This window comes from Bubalus kerabau, chromosome X, assembly GCF_029407905.1.
Source record: "Bubalus kerabau isolate K-KA32 ecotype Philippines breed swamp buffalo chromosome X, PCC_UOA_SB_1v2, whole genome shotgun sequence".
NCBI classification, from domain to species: domain Eukaryota; kingdom Metazoa; phylum Chordata; class Mammalia; order Artiodactyla; family Bovidae; genus Bubalus; species Bubalus kerabau.
The window spans coordinates 90,688,206-90,704,577 of NC_073647.1; the positions used below are offsets into that span (position 1 = coordinate 90,688,206).

The 16,372-nt window shown below is 36.3% G+C and overlaps 1 protein-coding gene across 3 annotated transcripts in view; it reads left to right on the plus strand.

Annotated features, from left to right (window-relative positions):
• ABCB7 (ATP binding cassette subfamily B member 7) overlaps positions 1 to 9,039 on the plus strand; it is a 168,629-nt gene extending 159,590 nt beyond the window's left edge. For 2 of the 3 annotated variants that reach the window (XM_055564929.1, XM_055564931.1), the window contains one exon: positions 2,728 to 9,039. In XM_055564929.1, the coding sequence (XP_055420904.1) occupies positions 2,728 to 2,943 (216 nt within the window). In that variant the 3' untranslated portion in view covers positions 2,944 to 9,039. Of the gene's footprint in view, positions 1 to 1,438; positions 1,452 to 2,727 lie in introns of all 3 variants that reach the window. The other variant, XM_055564930.1, reaches the window with a different exon arrangement.
• The last annotated feature ends 7,333 nt before the right edge of the window (positions 9,040 to 16,372 follow it).

The window sequence follows — 16,372 nt, forward strand, 5'->3', positions numbered from 1 at the left end:
GTGAGAGAAAGCAAATGTGGAAAAAGTAACAGTTGCTAACCCAGGAGAAGCATATATAGGTGTTTATTTTTACCATTCTTGCATCATTTCAAATTTGAAATGGGGTGGTAAATAAATAAGAAACAATTGGAGAACAAGAGATTTTGGAAATCAAAACTGTCATTGCTGAAATAAAGTCAAGGAAATTTCTAAAGAGTAAAACAGAAAGAGAGAAAATAGAGGAAAGATTTGAAAACAAGAAAATTAGTCTAAGAGGTCCAACATTTGACTAGTGGTGGTTCTAGCAAAAGGGAGTCAGAAAAAGGAAGAATATAACCAAAGACTAATATCCCCCAAATGTCCAGAACTTCAGAGCATAAGTTTTCAGATTAAAAGGGCCTAGCAAGTACCCACCACAATAAACAGAAGGAGGAAAAAGAATACACAAATTATAAAATTTCAGAATTGAGGATAAGGAAAACAGCTTAAAAGCTGTGAGAGAAATATCTTCCAGTGGGGGTGCTAAATAATAGATTACATAACATAGTCGATAATGAGAAAAACACTGTTCAGGCAGACTTAAAGTTTAGAGTGAATTAGTGACATAGAACGGAGAAGGCAATGGCATCCCACTCCAGTACTCTTGCCTGGAAAATCCCACAGACGGAGGAGCCTGGTAGGCTGCAGTCCATGGGGTCGCTAAGAGTCTGACACGACTGAGCGACTTCACTTTCACTTTTCACTTTCATGCATTGGAGAAGGAAATGGCAACCCACTCCAGTGTTCTTGCCTGGAGAATCCCAGGGACGGGGGAGCCTGGTGCGCTGCCGCCTATGGGGTCACACAGAGTCGGACACGACTGAAGGGACTTAGCAGCAGCAGCAGCAGTGACATAGAAAACTAAGCAAATGGAAAAACAAGGCAATTACTAAGTCCAGGAAGAATAAGAAATTAGGAGAAAATATATATAAAGTCCTAGTACCTGACAACAGGTAATACTTACATAGTTATGATAAAGCAAACATTGTATATTAAATAACATTTATTATACAACCAATATTATTAGGAGAGTGAATTTGAGGCATGGGAAAGTGGAATAGTTGAAAGTGTTGGATCTCATTAATATGTATCTGTGTATGTAAATGCCAGAATAAATAGCTACAAATTGGGGGATAAGAAGGAGGTATTCAAGGGTAGAGAAGGAGGAGACAAAAGAATGTACTATTTATCAGCTTTGCAATTATTTTTAAGCTATGTACATTTATGCTTTAATACAAGTAAAAATAATTTAAACTACACAATTTTACTACAGGATAAATTTTTGTAATTTATTTCATTAGTTGTCTGCAAAAATAGTTCCCATTCTTTCTAATACTTTTTGATGCAGCTTTCATAGAAGATTTTTTTAATTGATGTACAATGTTGTGTTAGTGATTCAGGTTTTGTTTTTTTTTTTCAGATTATATTCCATTGTAAGTTACTATAAGATATTGAATACAATTCTCTGTGAGTGAAAGGAAAGTGTTAGTCGCTCAGTCATGTCTGACTCTTTGTGACCCCATGGAATGTAGCCTGCCAGGCTCCTCTGTCCATGGAATTCTCCAGGCAAGAATACTGGAGTGGGTAGCCATTCCCTTCTCCAGGGGATCTTCTCAACCCAGGGATTGAACCTGGGTCTTGTGCACTACTGGCGGATTCTTTACTGTCTGAGCCACCAGGGAAGTCCCTGTGCTATTAAGTAAATCCTTTTTGCTTATGTATTTTATATATAGTAGTTTGTATCTATTAACTCCATACTCCTACTGTCCTTTTCCCCTCCATGTCCCCTTTAGTAACCATAAATTTATTTTCTGTATCTGTGCATTGATAATTTTATTTTGTTTTTTTTTACAGTGGTAAATAAAAAAGTATAAAATATGTAACCATGGGAACTTTTATGCCAATGAAGTTGTCCACACACCTTGGGATTGAGGACTACATACAGGATCCAGAGGAATTCAAATAGCAGAGCAAAATAATTCTTAGACTCTCCAGCCAGAAATCAAGGAGATGCTTAAATTAACCACTCAGAAGTGGGCACATACAAATTTCAGTTATTTAGCTTAAGGTTATATTTTTAAGGGTCGTATCACCAGGAACACCACTGAAAGTGACAAAATTACTTTTGTCTTCCAGTATGTTTAACAGTATCTCTCAAGAGACAAATTAATTGTAGATATAAGAGTTTGGCATCAATACCAAAACCTATGCAGTGTTAAGTTTAATAGCTATTGTTAAGAAAAATAGCTACTGGAAGAAATAAACATCATGGAGAAATCTTGTTTATTTCAAAGTACACATAGGGTTTTGGCATATTATTTTTAAATCCTTTAAATCTCTGTATAACAGTGCTTTTGATTTAAATTTGATTTACTGATTACAGAAAATACCACTTTTAGAAAATCTTCACCTTCCTTTTCTGCTCTTCAAAATCAAAAATAAAACATTCAGACTGTATTTTCTTTAAGTGAAATACTTTATGTTATATAGAATTTCATAGCTTTTTGGTTTTTTATCATACTGATAGCTCAACAGTAATGAAGGCATTCCTACCTTGATTTTTCCCACATATACTGTAATTAAAAAATTGGGGAAAGTATTTTAATGAATGCAGTCTTTCAAAATTCTTACTTGGAAAGTATTATGTGTTTTCAATTATTATGCTAGTTATATGACTTTGTCTATGTTTCTTTTATTTTTGCTTATTAGGGTAAGGTAGCTGAACGTGGTACCCACCATGATTTGCTTGCTAACCCTAGCAGTATCTATTCAGAAATGTGGCATACACAGAGCAGCCGTGTGCAGAACCATGATAACCCCAAATGGGATGCAAAGAAAGAAAATGTGTCCAAAGAGGAAGAAAGGAAGAGACTACAAGAAGAAATTGTCAACAGTGTCAAAGGCTGTGGAAACTGTTCCTGCTAAGTCACATGAAATATTTTCTTTTCTTCTTTTCTTCCTTTCTTCCTTCGTCCTTCCCTTACTCACTCCCTCCCTCCCTCTCTCCTTTCTTTCCTTCCTTCCTTCCTCTTTTTACCTTGACTACACATTTGCACTGAAGCAGAATTGTTTTATTAAAAATCAGACATTCCCATTTTCTATAGTCCTTCTTTTAGATAAGATTTATTTGAAAAGGGAATTGAGTTTTACATCTTTCACAATCTATTTGATGTGGCATCTATATTTATCTCCTAATTATTTTCTTGTTACTGCCTTAGTTGTGGTCAAAGCATAATTGTTGTTACTACTTGACTTTACCCCATTTCCATTTTTGAGGCCTGACAGTCATTTGATATCCATAACCAGATAAATCAGATTGGCTTCCAAATTTTTCTAGTTTTTCAAACCTCCTTTATGCTGACACTTTAGATGAAAAGTATCTATTTCTTTTTTAAAAAGTGTAGATTTTCTTTCTCCATTGAAATACATGAATGATAAATAATAATACTTAAAATTTTAGAAATATTTACCACCATATATCTTTAAGAGGAAAAACTTTGATTGTTGGTATATAGAATGTTCATCATTAACCAGCATTGTAACCGTCATGTAGTGCTGGGAATTTTATTTTTCCACCAAATGAGATGTAGCTTTTGTTTTGGACAAAAATTCATAATTTTTCTTTAAAGACTTGCAAACCTTGATATAATTTGAGACTTACTATACTGGGAGTGATCTAAAAAGCTTAGGATGTTAATTGAGTTTTCTGTTTCCATCTTAAATGCACTGCTTTTGCTATCTGAAGTTATACAAAGAAACAACCGAATGGGATGTGTGCATACACACATGTGTATAAAGCAAAATCTAACAATTATTAATAACCTTTAGACAAATAGAGGATTACAAAAATATTTAGATGATCAAGCCTCTAATCTGTGTTGATACTTCAGAATTACTTTATTACCAGATCTTCTCTTCCTTTTTCAGTAGTTTAATGAGTTTAAGCTTGAAATAACAAGGAGGAGCCCAAGCAAGATAATTAAGTTTTACTGGCTAGAAATAATTAATAAAATGTTGGTATGTATTCACTTAGAAAGTTCCTTTCCTTTTCCAACTTGAATTTGCTTTAATTTGTTTGGTAGTAATCATTCAGCTTGAAAAACTTGTGTATCTCATGAACAGCAACATAACTGTATATAATGAGGCTTTGTTTCTCAGAAAAGGTGTTAAAATATTTATTTTATTGGTCTGTGGTTTTATTGTGTTTTAAATGATAATTTGGCATGGAAGAGACTAATTTTTTTTTCCGATTTATATTGTTGTCATTAGTAGGTAGATATCTAAGCTTATCTAAGTCTAGTCTCCAGTTTTGTTATATAAAGGTGATTAGAAAAGTAGCTTGAAGCTAGTAGTTATGGTTAGTCTTTGATACCAGAGCAAGTGGTAGGATCTTGCTTTGGGAGTTGAAATTAACACTGAGATGCTTAATCAGCTGCAATATGAGGGGAGGTTTGGGACATTTCTCACTCTCAAACCATGGATGTGATTGCTTTTCTGAGGAACAACAACCAAAAAAACATGTCCTTTGAATAACCCAGCTGCATTACTAGAAATAATGGTTAGTCTAGATAGAAATTCTGCTTCTGTTAATTCCTTCTGTACATTTTTAATGTTGCTGATAGAAAATATTTAACTTTTTTGCATAATCAAGCAGGTAAAATTGAAATAATCATTAGTAATATTCATTTTGAATGTGAATAGTGGTATTCAATGTAAGTGATTCTGTGATATGGGAAACATATAGTCAAAGAAGGACAGGAGTGTTTTTAGGGTGGGGATAATTTCCCCACTAAGAAATTTGAAAGTACTTTCATATGATTGGAGGTAGTCTCTAGACCATTGGGTCACTGTGGTCATTAACCAGTATTTTCAGCTAATAAAAACTTAAATTACCTGAAAAATACAGTTACTGTAGGGGCTACAACTAAGTCTTAAATTTTTTTCTCTTAACTCCATCTTGTTAAGGTGGTTCTATACACTGACATAATAGGCAAATTAAAATGAAAGAAAAATTTGGCAAAACTAATACAATTATGTAAAATTTAAAAATAAAATAAAATTAAAAAAAATAATAATAAAAAATAAATAAATAAAAAATAAAATGAAAGAAAGGCTTCCTAGGATGATTCACTCAGAGGAGGTTCCAAGAAAGGGACATTTATCATAATGTACTAGTTTTACATTAGAATATTCCACACAAAAGTACAAATTTCTAAGTTAATGTCACAAAATAATATATTTTTTTAATGTCTTGGGATGAATAAGCTACAATTTTGGCATATGGATTCTGAAAATGGAGCAGGGAATAGGGTTTTGCTTCTTAATATCCCTTTATTTTTAAGATTGAAATCTTCCTAAGGGAATCCCAGTTTACAAAGATTACATTGAAACCAAGGTAATTTGGGATCATAAAAACTGGGCCAGATGCCTTCCTGAAGGTTTTAACATAGAAATATTTTGGTGAGGAGATGGGCTCCTTTGGAAATTTTTGAACAGTTCAAGTCTGATGGTCACTTTTGAGAATCAGAAAGAGGCCTTAGCATTTGGATAAACTCAAAATATGCATTTACTTTTCCTCTGCAGGGGTTTGAACCTTTTCTATACCTTTAGTTAAATATTTTGCCTTTTCCCTTAGATGCTGACAAAGCTCAGTTTGTGAAGATGGTTAGTTTAAAAATATGTTTTGCTTTTAAAGGCAACATATTTAAAATTAATATGATTCCTTATTTTGGATCACTTTGCACACACTGCCATCTCGCTCCTATCCTTCTTTATTGCTGGATGTTTCAGGAAATGCAACTTTGACCAGTAGATACTCATAATTCTCTTACCTTGTAACTTCATCATAGGATATTCTTCTGTGTATTGGTAGTTGAAAGCATTTAAATATGTTTACAAAGGCAGCTTTCTTATAGAAAGGTCCCTTCTCTCCTGCTTTGAGTATATAGATTTTGAATGTAAACTGTATAATAAATGACAGTATGAAGTCAAATCAGCTGGTTAAAATTGGTTAAGATAAAATAACTCAATGCGGAAGCTTATTTACCACAGATTTATTGTTGTAACAATCTGTGCAGATAATCAATACTAAATAAACTATGTCTTTGTGGCTCGAAATGGGTGTCCCATTGAAGCAACTCTTCTGCAGTGCATAGGGAGAATTAATATTTTGCTATTCACACGCTCCAAATAAGTACAGATTTAATAGACACTCTGGGAGTATGGCCTTAGAGCCTCATGCAAAAAGTGAAAACTTGAAATTGTCTCAAAGAGAAAGTAATTGTTTCCAGTGCTCATAATATGGGCAAAATGGTAGCAAACTATAGTGCTTTCACTTAGCATTAAGCTGTCATATTTTTAATGACCAGTCAGTGAAAGGCAACTTTCTATTGCCCCCAGTTTCTCAGTTCTAATGACTAAGAAGGAAACCTTTAGGGTAGAAAAATGCCTTAACTGCAAACCATGCATTAAATTTAGTATTTTGATTAGCTAGGTAGAATTGGAAATGTACTAGCTTTAATTAGAAATAGATCGGAACATTTTTGGTTTAAAACAAAGGCAATGGATTGTTTGCATATTTCCTGTTCTCACACAGCTACACTAGAATGTTTTTCACTGATGACTTTCTGTTTTATAATATCATTGGATTTTAGAGCTGGAAGGAATTTAGAGGTCCTTTAATAAAATTTCTTCATTCTTAAAATGAGGAAACTGTATTTCAGGAGAAGTCGCTGAACTTACTATTAGTCAAGTTGATGAAAATTCTGAGTCCTGACATCCAGTCCATTTCTTTGTTGTTGTTGTTGTTGTTGTTGTTGTTCAGTCGCTCAGTTGTGTGCGACTGTTTGTGACCCCATGGACTGCACACACCAGGTTTCCCTGTCCTTCATCATCTCCCGGAGTTTGCTCAAACTCATGTCCATTTAGTCAGTGATACCATCCAACCATCTTGTCCTCTGTTGTCCCCTTCTCCTACTGCCTTCAATCTTTCCCAGCATCAAGATTTTTTCTTATGAGTCAGCTCTTCTCATCAGGTGGCCAAAAAGTATTGGAACTTCAGCTTCAGCATCAGTCTTTCCAATGAATATTCGGGGTTGATTCCCTTTAGGATTGATTGGTTTGTTCTCCTTGCAGTCCAAGGGACTCAATAGTCTTTTCCAACACCACAATTCAAAAGCATCAACCTTCAATGCTTTTTGCTGAACCACATTTCCACCCAGAAGTTATGTTCAAAAATATATTGAGGTTGAGACATCCAGCATGGTAAAGTAAGGGGTTCTGTAGACCCTCTTCAACAAAACAACAGCTTTTCTGATAAAAAATATTTAAAAAATCATTTGAAGTATCTAGAAATTATCCAAAGGGCATAAAGCAAATGGAGAAACATTCATTTGAGAAACTTATTAGGTCTCAGTAAGAACAGCAAGAGTCTGGCAGTTGAGGAATTACCCACATACTCTCCACTTCACCAGGTCTTTGTTACAGAAGCTCTTCCCTCAGTGCTCTATTCTTTTCAAGTGTGGTGAAGATGTTAGGGAGAGATAGGGCTCCTCTTTCCCCAACTCCTACTGTAGGGCTACCGTTTTACCCTGCAAGGTAACTGCCTGCATTTCTCATTTTCCCAACCCTGTATTGCAAAAAATGTATTCCAGGCAAGCACAAGCAAGAGGACTGGAGATCCTTTCTACCACCCAACCCCCACTCTTAGGGTGGAAGCACTCCATGCACAGATTGAGAATACTGGGACCCTGATTTTTTCCACCTCAGCTAACTCAGAGGTTTCACTCAAGGAGCGAAAAATCAAGAGTACCATGGACTGCCACCATGTCCTGGTGCCTTTTCATAGAGTGGTGGTTTCACTCAGGGCCCTCTGCTGCCAGCTCTGGTTCACTGATGCAGAGGTTCTTTCCAAAGATGAAGGCATTCAATGAATACAAAAAGTTCCACAGGTCTACCTGAGGGTACTGACTTCATTGAAACAAAGCATGGAGAACTCCATCCCTAAGGGCATTGTCAAAAACAATGGAGATCTTGGTGGAGAGCTACTAGGAGGAGCTGGTGCAAGCAAATCCATAGAGCAGCCAGAAGTTAAACCAGAGGGAGCCCAGAAGTGCCTCCTGGGAACACAAGCAACTCTGAGAATTGAAAAGTCTGAGTGCATGTGCTGGGCTGCACTCACTCGGGATAGTCAGAATGGAACATGGGACAGACTTAAAAGTATTTTGCAACACGTGCAGACCATCAACACATGGGAGAAGATGGACTGGCACATGGAACTAGACAAAATACTGACTGAGCAAAAAGTTGCTCTCACCCAGATATGACTCCTAGGAATGCAGGCTTAAAAATAAAACTGCACACATTCATGGCAATCTGAAACACATGTCCAAGACTGTGCCCACTCAGAACAGAAAAGGAACCTTCAAGTACTAGTACCTGGCTGAACATAGGTCAAAAGTAAACTATATACTATGGTAGCACCCTCCAAGCACACACACATCCAATGGTAAAGGGTAAAAATCTTACTGACCACTAATTGCTTTATGCCAACCCAGGGGCAACCCTTGGGTGCCTAGACTAAAAGAGAAAGATAATATCAGACTGCACACTGCAGGGAAAATAACCAAGCAGATAACAGTCCCCCAGAGGAGGTGGATCATTATCCACAGATATTACAAGATACTATATAAAATGTCCAGTTTTATGCAAAGAAAACAAAGTCACCCATTTGCACAAGGGAGGAGGGGGCAGGGAGCAGGCCATAAACGTTGCCTTAGAAAGGACCCAGATGGTGGATGTAGCAAAGATTTGTCAATAAAGAAATAGGGGAAAAAACTAGAAATTATGAAGTTGAGAAGTACAATAAATAAATTTACTAGAGCTCAGTGCAGTATGTCTTCTACATATGAACAAGTTCCATTCCAAGAGCACATCCATAAGTCCAATTTGTTCAAATATACTATCTATAGGAGAAATACTCCATAAAGATACAAACAAGCCAAAAATAAAAAGATGGAAAAATATATATATACCATGCAAGCACCAACCATAAACTTTTTAGAGTGTCTATACTAATATCAGATGGAATAAACCTTAAATAAATGTTATTAAAGATAAAAATACTTTGGCCACCTGATGCGAAGAACCAACTCATTGGAAAAGACCCTGGTGCTGGGAAAGATTGAAGATGAGAGAAGGGGACAACAGGATGAGATGGTTGTATGGCATCACTGACACGATGGACATGAGTTTGAGTAAACTCCGGGAGTTGGTGATGGACTGGGAAGACTGGTGTGCTGCAGTCCATGGGGTCACAAAGAGTTGGACATGACTGAGTGACTGAACTGAACTGTAAGATAAAAACGGATATTTCACAATGATTAAAGATTCAATCTGTCAGGAAGATATAACAATTTTAAACATGTATGCACCTAAGAACCTGTCAAAATAGATGAAACAAAAGCTTGACAGACTTAGAAGGAGAAACAGACATTTCAACAATTATAGTGGAAGATTTCAAGACCCTACTTAATAATGGATAGAACAACTAGAGAGAAGATCAAAAAGGAAATAAAAGTGAAGAATGCAATTTGCTGAAGTGTACATGGAACAGTCTTCATAGACCATATGCTGTGCTTATGGTCTTATGAATCAAGCTTCAATAAGTTTTAAAAGATTGAAATCATATAAAGAGTGTTCCCTGACCACTATATATTAGAAATCAGTAATAAAGGAAAAAAAACTTGGGGACGTCAGAAGGCAATCAGACACTTTAAATATGGGTCAAAAAATTAAAAGGGAAATTAGAAAATACTTGGAGATGAATGAAAATGAAAACACAATAAAAACATGGGATGCAGCTAAAATTTTTGTTAGAGATCAGTTTATAGCTGTAAATATCTATATTTAAAAAAGGAGCATCTCAAATCAATAAACTACTGCCTTAAACTAGAAAAAGAAGACCAAACAACCTAAAGGGAGATGAAAAATAATATAAAATTAATAGGGAAAATTAACAAAATCACAAACTTGTTCTTTGGAAAGATCAACACAATTGTTAACTAGACTGACCAGTAAGAAATACTGAAGATTCATAATAGTAAAAAAATGAAAGAGTGGATATCACTACTAATCTTACAGAAATAAAAAGACTGTAAAAGACTATGAAAAATTGTATGACAGCAAAGTAGATAACTTAGAGGAAATGGGCAAATTCTTAAACTGAAGAAGAAATAGCCAAGCTGAATAGATTTATAAGCAGTAAAGAGATTAAATTACTAATCCAAAACTAATCGAAAAGCCTAGGCCCAGATTGCTTCATCACTGAATTCTGCCAGAGAGTTAAGAAAAGATTAATACCAATACCTCACAAACCTCCCCCCACCCCCCAAAAAAAAGTAGAGGAGGGAATTATTTTGAACTCATTCTGTGAGACTTATATCATCCTGATACTGAAATAAAAGACATCACAAGAAAACTAGAGAACAATATCCCTTATGTGTATAGATACTAAAATCCTCAAAAAATACTGGTAAACAATCCAACAACTGTACAGCTTAGCCAAGTGGGAGTTACCCTAAGCATACGAGATTAATAAAACTTCCACAAATCAATGTAATACATCATCATAATAAAGAGCAAAAACCATATGATCATCTCATTAGATGCAGAAAAAGCATTTGACAAAATCCAATACCCTCATGACAAAAATGCTTGATAAACTAGACATTCAAGGAAACTTCGTCAACTATGAAAAACAGCTAACATTATACTTAATAGTGAAAGACTGAATGCTGTCCTCCTAACAATAGGAATGAGACAAGAATGTTTGGTCTTTCCACTTCTATTCACTGTTGCACTGGAGGTTCTAATCAGGGCAATTAGGTAATAAAAACAAAGCTAGAGGACTCAACTTCCAAATTGTAAAACTTACTCCAAAGCTACAGTAATCAAGATGTATATAGTACTGACCTAAGGCTAGAAATACAAATCAGTGGAGTAGAACTGAGAGTCCAGAAATAAACCATTATATTTACAGCCAACTGATTTCTGACAAAGGGTGCCAAGATGATTCAATAAAGACTGAACATTCTCTTCAACAAATGGAACTTCAACAACTGGATATCCACATGGAAAACAATGAACATAAACTGCTTTACAGATATATAAAAATTAAGTCAAAAGTAGTTCATAAACCTGAATGTAAGAAAACTGAAACTCTTAGAAGAAAACATAATATATCTTCATAACCTTGGATTAAGCAATTGTTTCTTAGATGAGACCTAAACAGCACAAGTAATATAAGAGAGAATAGATGAATTGAACATCATCAAATCAGCAACTCAACAACTCAACTTTTGTGCTTCAAATGATACCATGAAGAAACTTACCATTAGAATGGGACATAATATTTACAAATCATATCTGATAAGCGGCTATATCCAGAATATATAAAGAATATAATTACAACTCAATAATTTAAAAATCCAATAACCCAATTAAAAATGAGCAGAAGAGCTGGATAGAAATTTTCCAAAGAAGATATACAAATGTCTAATAAAAACATGAAAAGATAGTCATTAGAGAAATGCATATCAAAACCACAAAGAGATACCACTTCACACTGACTATAATCAAAAAGAAAATAATAATGTTGCAAAAATGTGGAGAAACTGAAACTCGCATACATTGCTAGTAGGAATGTAAAATGGTGTGGCTGCTATGGAAAACAGTCTGACAGTTCCTTAGTAACTTAAACAGAGTTACTGTATGACCCAGAAGTTCTACTTCTAGATATTTTACCCAAGAGAATTGAAAATATATGTTCACACAAAAACTCATACATGAGCATTCATAGTAACATCATTCCTAACAACAAAAAATGTAAAAACTCAAATATACACCAATTGATGAATGGTAAATATAATATTTTCTACCCAAACCATGGAATATTTTTATTGTCATAAAAAAGAACAAATCCGTGTTACTTATGGATGCTTCCCACATATTGTATGCTTTCATTTTAGAACGTGCAAATCTATAAAAATAGAAGGTAGATTAATAGTTGTTCAAGCTGGTTTTAGAAAAGGCAGAGGAACCAGAGATCAAATTGCCAACATCCGCTGGATCACGGAAAAAGCAAGAGAGTTCCAGAAAAGCATCTATTTCTGCTTTATTGACTATGCCAAAGCCTTTGACTGTGGGGATCACAATCAACTGTGGAAAATTCTGAAAGAGATGGGAATACCAGAACACCTGACCTGCCTCTTGAGAAATTTGTATGCGGGTCAGGAAGCAACAGTTAGAACTGGACATGGAACAACAGACTGGTTCCAAATCGGGAAAGGAGTTTGTCAAGGCTGTATATTGTCACCCTGTTTATTTAACTTATATGCAGAGTACATCATAAGAAGTGCTGGACTGGAAGAAGCTGGAATCAAGATTGCCGGGAGAAATATCAATAACCTCAGATATGCAGATGACACCACCCTTATGGCAGAAAGTGAAGAGGAACTAAAAAACCTCTTGATGAAAGTGAAAGTAGAGAGTGAAAAAGTTGGCTTAAAGCTCAACATTCAGAAAACGAAGATCATGGCATCCGGTCCCACCACTTCATTTGCAATAGATGGGGAAACAGTGGAAACAGTGTCAGACTTTATTTTTCTGGGCTCCAAAATCACTACAGATGGTGACTGCAGCCATGAAATTAAAAGACGCTTACTCCTTGGAAGGAAAGTTATGACCAACCTAGACAGCATATTCAAAAGCAGAGACATTACTTTGCCAACAAAGGTCCGTCTAGTCAAGGCTATGGTTTTTCCTGTGGTCATGTATGGATAGGAGAGTTGGACTGTGAAGAAGGCTGAGCACCGAAGAATTGATGCTTTTGAACTGTGGTGTTGGAGAAGACTCTTGAGAATCCCTTGGACTGCAAGGAGATCCAACCAGTCCATTCAGAAGGAGATCAGCCCTGGGATTTCTTTGGAAGGGGTGATGGTAAAGCTGAAACTCCAGTACTTTGGCCACCTCATGCGAAGAGTTGACTCATTGGAAAAGATTCTGATGCTGGGAGGGATTGGGGACAAGAGGAGAAGGGGACGACAGAGGATGAGATGGCTAGATGGCATCACTGACTCGATGGATGTGAGTCTGAGTGAACCCCGGGAGTTGGTGATGGACAGGGAGGCCTGGCGTGCTGCGATTCATGGGGTCGCAAAGAGTCGGACACGACTGAGCGACTGATCTGATCTGAGAGATACTGTGGTGGGGGTGTAAATGGGAAGTTACTGATAACGGATACAGGATAAGTGTATTGACTATAGCCTGTGTTGTGTGGTTCATGACACAGATGTGTTTTGTACATATGCTGACCCTGTAGTATGTTGCTAGTGTTTTACTTCTGTATTTCAAGAGGTGCATTGAAGTAAGAAATCAGTAGCCTCAGTTTTTCTTCTGGTCTCAGTTATACAAATCTTCAACTGCTATTTCCAAAGGTTCATTTACCTACTTAAAATATTGATGATATATATATTTTTAAAAAAACCTCTAGTATCATGCATCAAACCTGGACTGGCAACTCGTTTCATATATGATATTATACATGTTTCAGCTGGTGCACTGGGACGACCCAGAGGAATGGTACGGGGAGGGAGGAGGGTTCAGGATGGGGAACATGTGTATACCTGTGGCGGATTCATGTTGATATATGGCAAAACCAATACAATATTGAAAAGTTAAAAAATAAAAAATAATAATAATAAAGCATCAAAAATATTTCAAAAAAAAAAAAAGCCTCTACAGATGCTGCCTTTAACAGTACTCATGAAACATTAAAAACAAACCCTTCTCCCACCAGTAATATTATATGCCAGGTTGTCTATAAAAAAAGCCACAACATAAATTAGAATCTGTAAGTTTAAAAATAGGATGCAATTATAGTTAATACTTTCAAAATTAATAGTCTCACAGTTATATAGATTATCAGAATTTGATGAAATCTCAGGTGGTTTAGTCCAGAGTTCATCAAACTTTTCCTGAAAAGGTAGTATCTAAATATGCCACACTCCTGAAATTTTCTGATTTTTTCCCATGTTTGACTCCTGTAATTTAGTTCATAGGTTTTCTAGCCTTATATGTTCCCACCTTGTGTTTATTTTTCTTTTAATGCAACACATCACTCATTTGTACAATAAATAACTGCCACTAGAACAGTGAACCTCAGGGTGGTCAGGAATTGTCATAAATACATGAAATTCATAAAAAAATTTAAGTCCCATTTCAATTTCCTATCTACCACCAGATTTACTAACATATGAAAATCAGTTGCTTATCCTTTCTTTTATCTCACTTTAGCCTAGTGATAATGGGGGGGGGGGGGATGACAAAATGACCAAAGGTCCAATACACAAAGGAAGCAGAAAGTTTAGGCATTGATAATCTGAGAATAAAATTTTTAGCTATAGAATAATTAGGAATTAACTAATTGAGTACTTAGTTGAGCCAGTTGTTCTCCCAACTGACTTCCCTTCCTGTTAAAACTCTGGTGTTAAGGCTTTTGTAAGCAGAGTACTCAATGAAAAGAACAGGTTTCTAGACTTGTTGCTGAGTGTCCTTTTCAAAAATAATATTTCACTACAGGATTTTGGTTTCCCTAAGGAAAAAGCAAGAGATTTCCAGAAAAACATCTATTTCTGCTTTATTGACTATGCCAAAGCCTTTGAGTGTGTGGATCACAATAAACTGTGGAACATTCTGAAAGAGATGGGAATACCAGACCACCTGACCTGCCTCTTGAGAAACCTATATGCAGGTCAGGAAGCAACAGTTAGAACTGGACATGGAACAACAGACTGGTTCCAAATAGGAAAAGGAGTACATCAAGGCTGTATATTGTCCCCCTGTTTATTTAACTTATATGCAGAGTACATCATGAGAAATGCTGGGCTGGAAGAAGCACAAGCTGGAATCAAGATTTCCAGGGGAAATATCAGTAACCTCAGATATGCAGATGACACCACCCTTATGGCAGAAAGTGAAGAGGAACTAAAGAGCCTCTTGGTGAAAGTGAAAGAGGAGAGTGAAAAAGTTGGCTTAAAGCTCAACATTCAGAAAACGAAGATCATGGCATCTGGTCCCATCACTTCATGGCAGATAGATGGGGAAACAGTGTCAAACTTTATTTTCTGAGGCTCCAAAATCACTGCAGATGGTGATTGCAGCCATGAAATTAAAAGATGCTTACTCCTTGGAAGGAAAGTTATGACCAACTTATATAGTATATTGAAAAGCAGAGATTACTTTGCCAACAAAGGTCCGTCTAGTCAAGGCTATGGTTTTTCCTGTGGTCATGTATGGATGTGAGAGTTGGACTGTGAAGAAAGCTGAGTGCCAAAGAATTGATGCTTTTGAACTGTGGTGTTGGAGAAGACTCTTGAGAATCCCTTGGACTGCAAGGAGATCCAACCAGTCCATCCTAAAGGATATCAGGCCTGGGTGTTCATTGAAGGGATTGATGCTGAAGCTGAAACTCCAATATTTTGGCCACCTGATGTGAAGAGCTGACTCATTGGAAAAGACCCTGATGCTGGGAGGGATTGGGGGCAGGAGGAGAAGGGGATGACAGAGGATGAGATGGCTGGATGGCATCACCAATTCGATGAACATGAGTTTGAGTGAACTCTGGGAGTTGGTGATGGACAGGGAGGTTTGGCATGCTGCAATTCATGGGGTCACAAAGAGTCAGACACGACTGAGCAACTGAACTGAACTGAACTGAAGGTCCTGCCATTTCTCTCTGCATTTAAAAAAAAAGAAAAAAATGAAAAGTGTAATAATATCAAGTGAAGCTTTCATAATAATTTCAAGTGGTCATGCCCTCTGTAAGGTCTCAGAGGTATTAACACTATTCTTCATATTTTAAGATCACATGAAATCTATTAGTGTATCATTTAACCTCTAGCTCAGAATACATCTTGTTTGTGTGGTCTCTGCCTCCATTTGTGTAGCCATCCTAATTTAATGTTTAAAATTATAGTTAATGTTCTAAGATGATTAACATAACCAGCTCTAACACAAGTGTGGTAAAGTGTTTTAATAAACTCCTCCTGGTTAACAATGAAAAGTTTTCAGGCCCTGGTAAATAGGGTTTGTGTGAATATCACTCATTCATTAAATATGGCAGAAAAATGTGAAAACGTGAGGACAGACACAAGGAGAACATAGCCATTTGATGACAGAGGCAGAGATTAGAGTGATGGCACCTGCATGCCAAATAATGCCCAAGGCTACCAGAAACTGGAAAAGGCAAGACAGAATCCTTCCTCAGAGGTTTGGGAAGGACCATGACACTGCTAAC